This window comes from Gobius niger, assembly GCF_951799975.1.
Source record: "Gobius niger genome assembly, chromosome: 22".
In the NCBI taxonomy this organism is placed as follows: domain Eukaryota; kingdom Metazoa; phylum Chordata; class Actinopteri; order Gobiiformes; family Gobiidae; genus Gobius; species Gobius niger.
Window position 1 is genome coordinate 11,147,600 of NC_136873.1, and position 14,697 is coordinate 11,162,296.

At 42.0% G+C, this 14,697-nt stretch overlaps 1 protein-coding gene across 1 annotated transcript in view; it reads left to right on the forward strand.

Moving 5' to 3' along the window:
• klhdc8b (kelch domain containing 8B) overlaps positions 1–14,327 on the forward strand; it is a 29,690-nt gene extending 15,363 nt beyond the window's left edge. Inside the window, exons 3-5 of the mRNA XM_079581031.1 lie at positions 3,162–3,263; positions 10,448–10,647; positions 13,952–14,327. Of these exons, the coding sequence (XP_079437157.1) occupies positions 3,162–3,263; positions 10,448–10,644 (299 nt within the window). The 3' untranslated portion in view covers positions 10,645–10,647; positions 13,952–14,327. The remainder of the gene's footprint in view (positions 1–3,161; positions 3,264–10,447; positions 10,648–13,951) is intronic.
• The last annotated feature ends 370 nt before the right edge of the window (positions 14,328–14,697 follow it).

Genomic DNA, 14,697 nt, shown 5'->3' on the forward strand with positions numbered 1-14,697 from the left:
ATTGACAAAAATTACATTTTTTTTTTTTTTTAAATAACTAAAAAAATGACAAAAAAAGACAAAAAAAATGACAAAAAATGACAAAAAAATGACAAAAAATGACAAAAAAATGACAAAAAATGACAAATTTTTTTTTCAAAAAAATAACAAAAAAATGACCAAAAAAAGACAAAAAATGACCAAAAAATGACAAAAAAATGACAAAAAATGACAAAAAATGACAAAAAAATGACCAAAAAATTCTAAAAAATAACAAAAAAAAAGACAAAAAAAAGACCAAAAAATGACAAAAAATGACAAAAAAAGACAAAAAAAAGAGCCCTACTTTAGTTTGAGTCTAATTTCCGTCACTAAAACATGCCTAACAATGAATAACAACGTCTCTCATGTTTGGGAATGTCTTGTATTCGATTTCCCGCCGCCGCCGCTCGTCGCCGCGGTGATATGCTGTAAAGTGTACTTTTAAAGATGAAGTATACTCTAAGTGTAGTAGAGATAGACTGAAAGTAAACTTAGAAGACGACTTAAAAGTACTTTGAAGCACACTACAAGTGGGACAATTTAGACCCAGGGAGGATACTTGTAAGTAGACGATAAGTACACTTGGGGAAAAATACTTATCAGAGTCTTCCTCCTCCTCCTCCTCCTCCTGAACTCTCTGTATCTCCGAGAATCTTCATTTAAAACTTGGCCGTGCGTCGGCGCTGGCGTGTTCCTCGTCACGCTCGCTGCGTTTGGCGCTCGCTGCGTTTGGCGCTCGGCTCTGGCGAACGCGGCGCTTCGTGATGGAGACGAGTTCATCTCTTCTTCTGCAGCGCGAGGCTGGTGTTCGGGGAGTTCAGAGTCTGGAATCAGAGAACGTTTCCTCTGAACACGATTAAAGTCGCACAGCGGAGTCTGGAGCTGAAGCGTGAGCTCGACTTTATCTTTCTCTGTAAATGTAAATGCAGTTATAAAGCACTTTCCACCTTCATCAGGCCCAAAGCGCTTTACAGGAAAGTCACGCACACACCAGAGCACACACTGGGAGAGGAGGGGGAGGAGGGGGAGCGCCACAAGAAATGGACAAAAATTGACGAAAAATTTGACAAAATGTGACAAAAATTTGATAAAAAATTGACCAAAAAAGGAAAAAAAAACCAAAAAAAAGACCAAACAAATGACAAAAAATGACAAAAAAATGGACAAAAAATTGACAAAAAAGGAAAAAAAATTTAAAATGACCAAAAATTTGACCCAAAAAAAATATAAAAAATAAAAGGAAAAAAAGGAAATAAAAAATGAAGGAAAAAAAAGACAAAAAATTTGACAAAAAATGACAAAAATTTGATAAAATTTGATAAAAAATTGACAAAAAATGAAAAAAAATAAAAATAAAAGTAAAAAAAAAGATGAAAAAAATGAAAAATAAAATTTGACCAAAAAAAATGATAAAAAAATATTTCAAAAAGCAATAAAAAATGAAGGAAAAAAAGACAAAAAATTTGAACAAAATTGACAAAAAAATTGACAAAAAAATTGACAAAAAATTGGACAAATATAAACAAAAAATGACAAAAATGGACAAAAAAAAATAAAAAAAAAATAAAAAAATTGACCAAAAAAATGACAAAAATGTGATAAAAATTTGACGACAAAATGACAAAAAAGTGCCAAAGGGGGAAGTGTTTTGCCCAATGACACGACGACAGTGGCACCTGCAGGAGCTGCTCTCAGCCCAGGGACCTGTCACAGTGATGCACTCTCTGTGACATATGGACCTTTCGAGTCTGAAACAAAGAAAACAGAGAGAAAAGCCCCCGGTCCCCCCCTCCCCCCCCACTGTGGCGCTCCCGCCCCCCCCCCCCCCCGTGGTGCTCCCGTGGCGTGCGAGCGCTCGGGGTCGGGGTCGGAGCGAAAGAACATTGATCCGAGCTTTAAATATCTGCAGCGTCTCAGCTCCAGCTGCGTCTCCAGCCTCGCTCTGCTCCTCAGCCTGACCTCAGCGTGTTCTCCTCACGACCTCGCGACCTCGTCACCGCGGCGACCACGACACGCTCGACCTCGTCACCGCGGCGACCCCGACACGCTCCACCCTCTACAAGCGCCGTAGAGGGTTTGGTTTTATTCTTATTATAAGGGGAGACGCTACAGGCAAAACTGTTTTTTTTTTTTCCAGTTTTCAGGTTTTGGGCCGATTTGTCTCTGAACATACAAACTTTCACCTGGAAGCAAAAAACATCCCAAACCTTCACAATAACATGTTTAAATATTGCACTGACTCCGTGTTCCCCCATAGACTTACATGGGAGAACGTGATTTCAACGGCCTTTTTCTCAAAACACTTTTTCCTCTCGTTGTGGCGACACTTTCTGTGAAAGACTTTTTCCAGCCTCGGACTGAACAATGTTTGGAAGAGTTTTTCAGAGGGATTTTTTAACCCCTTAACCCCCGCCTGAACCGAGCACATTTTCTCCAGTTCAGCTTTACCCCAATCCAAAAGCTTCTGGAAAAAAGGTGAGAAAATAGCAACAAAACTGAGACAAAAACAAGGATGGAAAAATGACAAAAATGTGACAAAAAAATCACAAAAAAATCACAAAAAATCACAAAAAAATCACAAAAAACCCCCAAAAAATCACAAAAAAATGACAAAAATGTGACAAAAAAATCACAAAAAAATCACAAAAAAATCACAAAAAACCCCCCAAAAATCCACAAAAAATGAGACAAAAAATGACAAAAAATTGAAAAAAAATCACCAAAAAATGATTAAAAAAAATGAGAAAAATATGACAAAAAATGACCAAAAAGTGACAAAAATTAGTTGAATACCCAACAAAAAAATGATGTAAAAAAAATCTGACATGAGGAAAAAGATCCTCTGGGTTCAGGCGGGAGTTAAGAGGTTAAATGTTCCTTTTCCCCTGCAGTGTCCCGCCTTTTCCCGCCTTGTCTCACCTTGTCCCGCCTGGGCCGTCCTGTGTGTTTTCCCTGGGCCTGACCTGACAGGACCAATAATCCTGTCCATTAAAACCAGCTTAAATAAATGACATTTGTAACGTTGTGTTTTCTCCCTCTGAGTCTCTGAGTCTCTGAGTCTCTGAGTCTCTGACCTCTGACCTCTGACCTCTGACCTCTGACCTCTGACCTCTGACCTCTGACCTCTGTCTCGCTCTCAGGTGCGTGGCTGAAGCCCACCCGGACGTCCCGGATGAGGGAGAAGAGGGCGGACTTCGTGGCGGGCTGCCTGGGCGGCCGGGTCATCGCCGCCGGAGGCTTAGGTCAGTGCCTCTTTCTTCTCTTTGTGTGTTTCCTGTTCTTTCAGACGACCTTGGACAGATCCTGAGGGATTTTAAAGACCGGTCTTAAAGTAACTCTGCCCCTAGAGGCCGTAAGCGCCACTGCAGCTGTCGTACATGTTGTGTTTGTTACTCATTAATCGTCCGTGAGAGTAAATCCTGCACTGACAGAAAAGACAAAGGGACAGAGGAAGATTATTCATCCACTTACACAACAGAGATCATTCTTTTCTCTCACGTGACCCATGTGTGACCAACATTGGAAGCCTTTTCAGTGCATTAACTTCAGTCAATCAAGCTCTGTGGAGGCTCCGCCCACTCCTCGAGCGCTGGGCTTCTCGCCTTTTTGCCCTTTTAAGGAATAGACTGCGTGGGAGGAGACAGAGCGGCTCGACTTCCGGGTTCACAGATGTGCGAGAAACTCCAAAAAACTCTTTAAAACCACTAGAAATATTAGTGAAACTCACAGAGAGAGACTCAGACTTATTTATCAGAACATGAGCCAAACATGCTGCACATCCGGGTTAGCGGAGATAAATGCTAACACCTCCGCAGCTACGCTAACCTCGGGAGTACTGACTTTAGTAAATATGACTTTTGTAGCAGCAGGTGCGGCGTTTTTGGCTAAAGAGTCTGAGACATGAGTCGGTTCAGTCACTCTCAGTTTCTGAAATACTGATGCTGTTTTTATGTTTTCTTTCTCACATATTTGTCGGTCCCGACGTCAAACTTAACAAACGTGCTCAGGTTCACACTCGGGACCCGATCGTCTTTATTATATCATATCAGTGTATTGTGGATATACATATGCACTGGGGAAGGGTTGATTAAGGTCGACAAGTTACACAGCGCTGCTTTAAGGCTGCGTTTGTCTCGTTAGCGCAAACGCCAGAGGCAGAAAAGCTGCAGGAGGAGGCAGCAGCTGCAGAGGTGAGGGAGGGTGAGGGGGGAGGACAGAGGGGGGAGGAGCTGAGAGGGGGGGGGGGGAGAGTCTGGCACGTCTGCGTCCTGTCCTGGAGAACAGAATGAGCTGCGGCGCTGATGCAGCAGCTCCGGCTCAATCGCACAGATTTATTCCCCGAGAAAAACGGCGGAACATAAAAGCACAAGGTCAGAAACAGAAACTGGAACGAGACGAATAAAACTCGACGCAGCAGAGCCTGAACTGCAGCTCCATGTGCTCCATCATCATCATCATCGTGTTTTAGAGGAACGGTCGAGTCATCGTTCACGATTTACATTCAGGAAAAGACTTTGTTTGTGTCTCGCCTTAAAGGAACAGTTTCCAGACGGAGACCTGAGCTTAGACGAGTTCATGTGCACCTGCCTGGTCTTCACGCGTGTCCTCAGTCACGTTAGCACAGCACTAGCGTTAGCATTTAGCCTCTCTAACGTGACTGAGGGCACGCGTGAAGACCAGACAGGTGCACATGAACTCGTCTAAGCTCAGGTCTCCATTTTAAAGTGTTCCATTTCATTGCACAGTTGTTGTATAGTGTCAAATAAAGCACCTTAACCTCTTAACTCCCACCTGAACATTTTCTCCAAATTCTCCAAATCTAAAAGGTTCTTCACAATGGCGACAAAAAACAAGAAGAAAATGAGGATGTAAATGGACAAAAGTGACAAAAATCCAAGAAAAAAATGACGAAAATCCAAGAAAAAAATGACAAAAATCCAAGAAAAAGTGACAAAAATCCACTAAAAAAATGACAAAAATCCACTAAAAAAATGACAAAAATCAAACAAAAAAATGACAAAAATCCACTAAAAAAATGACAAAAATCCAAGAAAAAAAGACAAAAATCCAACAAAAAAGTGACAAAAATCCAGCAAAAAAATGACAAAAATCCAGCAAAAAAATGACAAAAATCCAAGAAAAAAATGACAAAAATCCAACAAAAAAATGACAAAAATCCAACAAAAAAGTGACAAAAATCCAGCAAAAAAGTGACAAAAATCCAGCAAAAAAGTGACAAAAATCCAACAAAAAAGTGACAAAAATCCAGCAAAAAAAGACAAAAATCAAAGAAAAAAGTGACAAAAATCCAACAAAAAAGTGACAAAAATCCAGCAAAAAAAGAAAAAAATCAAAGAAAAAAACAACAAAAATCCAAGAAAAAAGTGACAAAAATACAAGAAAAAAATGACAAAAATCCAAGAAAAAAATGACAAAAATCCAACAAAAAAATGACAAAAATCCAACAAAAAAGTGACAAAAATCCAACAAAAAAAGTGACAAAAATCCAGCAAAAAAGTGACAAAAATCCAACAAAAAAGTGACAAAAATCCAGCAAAAAAGTGACAAAAATCCAGCAAAAAAGTGACAAAAATCCAACAAAAAAGTGACAAAAATCCAACAAAAAAGTGACAAAAATCCAAGAAAAAAGTGACAAAAATCCAAGAAAAAAGTGACAAAAATCCAAGAAAAAAAACGACAAAACAGTAACAAAAGTGCCATTAAAAAAGTGACAAAAACACATAAGGGAAATAAAAAGTGACGACAAAGGCAAATATACTCACTCCCGCCCCCTCAGGTCAGACGTGTCACTGCAGCTCGAGGCGGTTGTGGTGAACAGGTCTGTGTGGGAGGAACACACTGAGGTTTAAACTCCGCATAGTCCCTTTAACCTTTACTTTACACATTTTACTTTCAATAATCTGAAACATTATGAAGAGCTGCTGTAAAAGTCTCTGAAACAAAACCATCCAGACTCTGAGTTTTAAAGTGACTCATTAAAAACCTGCCGTCAGTGCAGAGCAGCCGAGGGAGGGGAGAGTTCAGCTTTAATGGGGTTATTCTGGGATGTTGCTCAGGGAGAGGTTAAAGCGCACACTCGTCATTATCGTCAGAACGAGCTCAGAAAAACACCTGGAATCTGCAGCTGGAAGCCAGAGCGTTTCCGCGGCGACGAGCCTCGGTGGTTTCTCGTCTGTTCTGAGTTTTTCCGGCGTGTTTGGTGCGAACGGGAAACGGCGGCGATTGTTTTTCTCACAGGTCGAGACGTGTTTCAGCCTCGTCTTCCTCGCCGTCTCTTCATCTTTAAACGACTCTGCCTCTTTCAGAAGGAACAGAAATGTGTTATTCCAAACGTACCAAAACCTATTTTTATTTAACAAAAAAAAGCCATAAGGAAAGTCAATCATTCTCCGTATACTGAACCAACAAACGCAATATTCTGCAAATTTAAAGCAATTAAATTCTGTGATCGAGTCAGTCTGAACCGCTGTGTTTATGTACAAAGTTCATAGGAAAAAACTGCCTGAAAATATACTTTGTCTGTTTGGGACCAGAAATATAACCTGAGAGAAAACATGTTTAAAAAACTAACTTTAAAATGAACCATCTCGGTCAAAGGGTCGACTTGATGATCTTAAGAGGAGAAATTCCATTCATTATTTCAAAAAACAGTTTAAAATCTTAATTTTTGAGAAATACACAAAAAATGCTTAAGAAAATGTGGTTAAGTTAAGCTCATGCATAACTGTTGTGCATAAATTGAAACAGAGAAACAAATAAGCATTTGTAATTACAAATTACAATCTTTTTATTTTAGAAAAGAAATGCAGAGAACTCTTTTCTCTACAGAGATTAATACAGTATAACTTAACTTAACTATATGTGTGTATGTATAAGTATATATTGTATATATTTGTTTTTTGTAACGTCTTTGATGGGTAGATGTTGTTTTGTTGTTTTGTAAATAGGGCAGGAAAAATAAGCCACGGCTTCAGCTTCACCTTTTCGGTTTCCCGCCTTGTCTGTGATGAATTTGCAAAACATACATTTTGTTTTATGTTTTGTAACCGAATAAACCTTCATTCATTCATGACGTCACTTCCAGAGCTCCGTACAAATGTTCCTGACATTTTTCTAAATTATAAAAACCTTTTTTTTTATATTCCAATATTTGTCTCACAATCCCTCCGATTCTTTCAAGAAATTTATATTTTTTCTTAAACCAAATTTCCCTAATTTTTATTCTTTTTTCTTTTTTTTTGTCCACATTTTGTCTTTTCCATTTTCCCTCCAATTCTTTCCCTAATTGTTTTGAAAATGTCCCCGTGGCAGAAAAAATGTGGGAGAAAATAATATGAAAAAACTGGGAAAATGTCATCTCCTTATTTGTTTCCCCCGATTAACTGGAAAAATGGAAAACCAGGGAAAATAAAGGGAAAAAATGAAAGAAAAACAAAAAAAAGTGAGAAGAAAAGTTTCAACAGTCTAAACCAGGACTAAACCAGGACTAAACCAGGACTAACCCAGGCTCAGTCGTCCCTCGTGTTTTTGTTTCTTCTCGGTGAAATCGAGGCCTGAGAACATGAGGGTTTGTGACTCTGTGACTCTGAATTATGGACGAGCCTCGTTTGTCTCATGTTTATTCATTTGCTGCAGTTGTTTTGCGAAATCGCCCTGTTTTTCCGCCTCCCACTCGCCTCCACTACGGATCAGCAACGAGACGCCTTTGTTTAGGCGTTTCATAACAGCGACAACATCAGACATGGACCAGATTCCTCCTCCTCCCTCCTCCTCCTCTTCCACTTCCTCCTCCTCTTCTTCCTCCTCCAGAAAGTGTCTCCGTTTGTTCTGAATGAGTTGCAGAAAAACCTGGTCAGATTTTTGTGAATGAAGCTAAACTCTGCCCCGTCAGCGCTTTCCCAAACTTCACAACCAAACCCCCCCCCCTCCCCTCCCCTCCCCCTCCCGATGCAGCTGTGACCGAGGGATCCAGATGTTCCCATAGATATACCTGTGTGATCTCTGTATGACACGTATGTAAATGTTCCCGGTGAATCTGAAGCCGATCGTCCGCTCGCCCCGAGATCAAACGCGGCGGCGGCGATGATGATGAGCGTCTCCATGGAAACGGCGAACGGCTGTGGAGAGCAGAGAGATGATCCGCGGCGCCGAAACACGACGTCCATCAGGATATTTATAGTGCTCTGACCGAGGAAGCAAACACAATCATACAGACGTTTGATACAGATGTTTGATGTCACTTCCAGGCCTCCGTAGTTTCCTGACACACAGTTGGACAGTGACAAATAAAGCACCTTAAACCTCTGAACTCCCACCTGAACATGTTTTCTCCAAATTCTCCAAATCTAAAAGCTTCTTCAAAATGGCGTCAAAAAACGAGAAGAAAATGAGGATGTAAATTGACAAAAATGACAAAAATCCAGCAAAAAAATGGTAAAAATCCAGCAAAAAAAAGGCAAAAATCCAGCAAAAAAAAGACAAAAATCCAGCAAAAAAAAAGACAAAAATCCAGCAAAAAAAAGACAAAAATCCAACAAAAAAATGGCAAAAATCCAACAAAAAAGTGACAAAAATCCAGCAAAAAAATGACAAAAATCCGGCAAAAAAATGACAAAAATCCAGCAAAAAAAATGACAAAAATCCAACAAAAAAGTGACAAAAATCCAGCAAAAAAAATCCAGCAAAAAAGTGACAAAAATCCAACAAAAAAGTGACAAAACTCCAACAAAAAAATTACAAAAATCCAGCAAAAAAAAGACGAAAATCCAGCAAAAAAGTGACAAAAATCCAACAAAAAAATTATAAAAATCCAACAAAAAATGACAAAAATCCAGCAAAAAAAAGACAAAAATCCAACAAAAAAATGGCAAAAATCCAACAAAAAAGTGACAAAAATCCAACAAAAAAATGGCAAAAATCCAACAAAAAAGTGACAAAAATCCAGCAAAAAAATGACAAAAATCCGGCAAAAAAATGACAAAAATCCAGCAAAAAAAATGACAAAAATCCAACAAAAAAGTGACAAAAATCCAGCAAAAAAAATCCAGCAAAAAAGTGACAAAAATCCAACAAAAAAGTGACAAAAATCCAGCAAAAAAGTGACAAAAATCCAACAAAAAAATTATAAAAATCCAACAAAAAATGACAAAAATCCAGCAAAAAAAAGACAAAAATCCAACAACAAAATTACAAAAATCCAACAAAAAAAAGACAAAAATCCAGCAAAAAAAATGGCAAAAATCCATCAAAAAAATGGCAAAAATCCATCTAAAAAAAGACAAAAATCCAGCAAAAAAATGGTAAAAATCCAGCAAAAAAAAGGCAAAAATCCAGCAAAAAAAAGACAAAAATCCAGCAAAAAAAAAGACAAAAATCCAGCAAAAAAAAGACAAAAATCCAACAAAAAAATGGCAAAAATCCAACAAAAAAGTGACAAAAATCCAGCAAAAAAATGACAAAAATCCGGCAAAAAAATGACAAAAATCCAGCAAAAAAAATGACAAAAATCCAACAAAAAAGTGACAAAAATCCAGCAAAAAAAATCCAGCAAAAAAGTGACAAAAATCCAACAAAAAAGTGACAAAACTCCAACAAAAAAATTACAAAAATCCAGCAAAAAAAAGACGAAAATCCAGCAAAAAAGTGACAAAAATCCAACAAAAAAATTATAAAAATCCAACAAAAAATGACAAAAATCCAGCAAAAAAAATGGCAAAAATCCATCAAAAAAATGGCAAAAATCCAACAAAAAAGTGACAAAAATCCAGCAAAAAAATGACAAAAATCCGGCAAAAAAATGACAAAAATCCAGCAAAAAAAATGACAAAAATCCAACAAAAAAGTGACAAAAATCCAGCAAAAAAAATCCAGCAAAAAAGTGACAAAAATCCAACAAAAAAGTGACAAAAATCCAGCAAAAAAGTGACAAAAATCCAACAAAAAAATTATAAAAATCCAACAAAAAATGACAAAAATCCAGCAAAAAAAAGACAAAAATCCAACAACAAAATTACAAAAATCCAACAAAAAAAAGACAAAAATCCAGCAAAAAAAATGGCAAAAATCCATCAAAAAAATGGCAAAAATCCATCTAAAAAAAGACAAAAATCCAGCAAAAAAGACACATTTATTGAGCTTTGGACTTTTCCAGATTTTCCCAAAAATAAACAGCTTATTTTAAAACCAACATCCAAAATCCCTCTGAGGAAATCTTGCTCACCTGCAGCGTCTGGCCTTAAATAGCGGAGGTCCAAGTCTGTGAGGACCTTGTACAGAGACATTGTTCTGTGAGGCGTTTCAGTTAACTCCGCCCCCTCTCTCCGCTCACACTTTCCTGTAGTAGAAGTATAAATACACAGCAGATATAAGAAGGTTCAGAAAGGTCCGTGTGTGCTCTTGTGTCCAGGGAACGAGCCGTCTCCTCTGGCCTCGGTGGAGAGCTATAACTCGGCCAAGCGTCGCTGGGAGTACGTGGCCCCGATGCCCACGGCTCGCTGCTCCTCCGCCCTGCTGCAGACGGACGCCATGATGTTCGTGATCGGGGGCGTGAGCCAGGGCCCGAGCGCCGCTGTGGAGGCGCTGTGCCTGCAGGAGAGCGTCTGACAGGTCACTACGGGTCACTACAGGTCACTACAGGTCACTACAGGTCACTCACTCACGTCTGACAGGTCACTACAGGTCACTACAGGTCACTCACTCACGTCTGACAGGTCACTACAGGTCACTACAGGTCACTCACTCACGTCTGACAGGTCACTACAGGTCACTACAGGTCACTACAGGTCACTACAGGTCACTACAGGTCACTCACTAATGTCTTACAGGTCACTACAGGTCACTACAGGTCACTACAGGTCACTCACTAATGTCTGACAGGTCACTACAGGTCACTACAGGTCACTACAGGTCACTCACTTATGTCTGACAGGTCACTACAGGTCACTACAGGTCACTACAGGTCACTACAGGTCACTCACTAACGTCTGACAGGTCACTACAGGTCACTACAGGTCACTACAGGTCACTACAGGTCACTCACTTATGTCTGACAGGTCACTACAGGTCACTACAGGTCACTACAGGTCACTACAGGTCACTCACTTATGTCTGACAGGTCACTACAGGTCACTACAGGTCACTACAGGTCACTACAGGTCACTCACTAACGTCTGACAGGTCACTACAGGTCACTACAGGTCATTACAGGACACTACAGGTCACTACAGGTCACTACAGGTCACTACAGGTCACTCACTAATGTCTGACAGGTCACTACAGGTCACTACAGGTCACTCACTTATGTCTGACAGGTCACTACAGGTCACTACAGGTCACTACAGGTCACTACAGGTCACTCACTCACATCTGACAGGTCACTACAGGTCACTACAGGTCACTACAGGTCACTACAGGTCACTACAGGTCACTCACTCACATCTGACAGGTCACTACAGGTCACTACAGGTCACTACAGGTCACTACAGGTCACTACAGGTCACTACAGGTCACATCTGACAGGTCACTACAGGTCACTACAGGTCACTACAGGTCACTACAGGTCACTACAGGTCAATACAGGTCAATACAGGTCACTACAGGTCACTCACTAATATCTGACAGGTCACTACAGGTCACTACAGGTCACTCACTAATGTCTGACAGGTCACTACAGGTCACTACAGGTCACTACAGGTCACTCACTTATGTCTGACAGGTCACTACAGGTCACTCACTTATGTCTGACAGGTCACTACAGGTCACTACAGGTCACTATAGGTCACTCACTCATGTCTGACAGGTCACTACAGGTCACTACAGGTCACTCACTAATGTCTGACAGGTCACTACAGGTCACTACAGGTCACTACAGGTCACTCACTTATGTCTGACAGGTCACTACAGGTCACTACAGGTCACTCACTTATGTCTGACAGGTCACTACAGGTCACTACAGGTCACTACAGATCACTACAGATCACTACAGGTCACTCACTTATGTCTGACAGGTCACTACAGGTCACTACAGGTCACTACAGGTCACTCACTCACGTCTGACAGGTCACTACAGGTCACTACAGGTCACTCACTGACGTCTGACAGGTCACTACAGGTCACTATGGGTCACTACAGGTCACTACAGGTCACTACAGGTCACTCACTGACGTCTGACAGGTCACTACAGGTCACTATGGGTCACTACAGGTCACTACAGGTCACTACAGGTCACTACGGGTCACTACAGGTCACTACAGGTCACTCACTCACGTCTAACAGGTCACTGCAGGTCACTACAGGTCACTCACTGACGTCTGACAGGTCACTACAGGTCACTATGGGTCACTACAGGTCACTACAGGTCACTACAGGTCACTACAGGTCACTCACTTATGTCTGACAGGTCACTACAGGTCACTACAGGTCACTACAGGTCACTACAGGTCACTACAGGTCACTACAAGTCACTACAGGTCACTACAGGTCACTCACTTATGTCTGACAGGTCACTACAGGTCACTACAGGTCACTCACTTATGTCTGACAGGTCACTACAGGTCACTACAGGTCACTACAGGTCACTACAGGTCACTACAGGTCACTACAAGTCACTACAGGTCACTACAGGTCACTCACTTATGTCTGACAGGTCACTACAGGTCACTACAGGTCACTACAAGTCACTACAGGTCACTACAGGTCACTACAAGTCACTACAGGTCACTACAGGTCACTACAGGTCACTCACTTATGTCTGACAGGTCACTACAGGTCACTACAGGGTCACTACAGGTCACTACAAGTCACTACAGGTCACTACAGGTCACTACAGGTCACTCACTTATGTCTGACAGGTCACTACAGGTCACTACAGGTCACTACAGGTCACTACAAGTCACTACAGGTCACTACAGGTCACTACAGGTCACTACAAGTCACTACAGGTCACTACAGGTCACTACAGGTCACTCACTACTGTCTTACAGGTCACTACAGGTCACTCACTTATGTCTGACAGGTCACTACAGGTCACTACAGGTCACTACAGGTCACTACAGGTCACTACAAGTCACTACAGGTCACTACAGGTCACTACAGGTCACTACAAGTCACTACAGGTCACTACAGGTCACTACAGGTCACTACAGGTCACTCACTTATGTCTGACAGGTCACTACAGGTCACTCACTTATGTCTGACAGGTCACTACAGGTCACTACAGGTCACTACAGGTCACTCACTTATGTCTGACAGGTCACTACAGGTCACTACAGGTCACTACAGGTCACTACAGGTCACTCACTTATGTCTGACAGGTCACTACAGGTCACTACAGGTCACTACAGGTCACTCACTTATGTCTGACAGGTCACTACAGGTCACTACAGGTCACTCACTAACGTCTGACAGGTCACTACAGGTCACTACAGGTCACTACAGGTCACTCACTAACATCTGACAGGTCACTACAGGTCATTACAGGTCACTACAGGTCACTACAGGTCACTACAGGTCACTACAGGTCACTACAGGTCATTACAGGTCACTACAGGTCATTCACTTATGTCTGACAGGTCACTACAGGTCACTACAGGTCACTACAGGTCACTACACGTCACTACAGGTCACTACAGGTCACTTACTCACATCTGACAGGTCACTACAGGTCACTACAGGTCACTACAGGCCACTACAGGCCACTACAGGTCACTCACTAATGTCTGACAGGTCACTACAGGTCACTACAGGTCACTACAGGTCACTACAGGTCATTACAGGTCATTACAGGTCACTACAGGTCACTACAGGTCACTACAGGTCACTACAGGTCACTACAGGTCACTACAGGTCACTCACTACACGACTGGTCTGAAGTTCAGCTGCTTTACCCTTACGTTCTGTCTCTCTGTTGCAGCGGTGGGCCGCCTGTGACCCGCCTCTGTGGAGCTGCTCTGTGGGACAGTGGGCCTCGGATGACCCGCCTCTGTGGAGCTGCTCTGTGGGACGCTGGGCCTCCTGTGACCCGCCTCTGTGGAGCTGCTCTGTGGGACGGTGGGCCTCCTGGGACCCGCCTCTGTGGAGCTGCTCTGTGGGCCTCCTGTGACCCGCCTCTGTGGAGCTGCTCTGTGGGACGGTGGGCCTCCTGGGACCCGCCTCTGTGGAGCTGCTCTGTGGGACGGTGGGCCTCCTCTGACCCGCCTCTGTGGAGCTGCTCTGTGGGACGGTGGGCCGCCTGTGACCCGCCTCTGTGGAGCTGCTCTGTGGGACAGTGGGCCTCTTGTGACCCGCCTCTGTGGGACGTTTGAACTTTGACCCCACAGAGCCAGAACCACGAGCAGAACCGCCTTCAAACTGTGGAGCATTTCTCAAACTAAAGCAGGGTATTTTTCTGGGACAAAGGAACTTAGGGCCATATCTGCCTCGCGACGGCAGCGACACCGCGTTTTATAACCACACCCACATTTAAACTCAGCACATTCAGCTTCAGAGTCGGCAGCAGCTCCCGACGCCGGCGGCGGCAGATTCACCCGTTTACCGGAAACTACATCACTACCGGAAACTAGATCACCACGAACTTTAGTCTTTAACGTCTCAAAACAAAAACAAACCAAACTCTCTTTACGATCTTTATTCTCCAGGAAGTGACTCCAGCATGTCTGT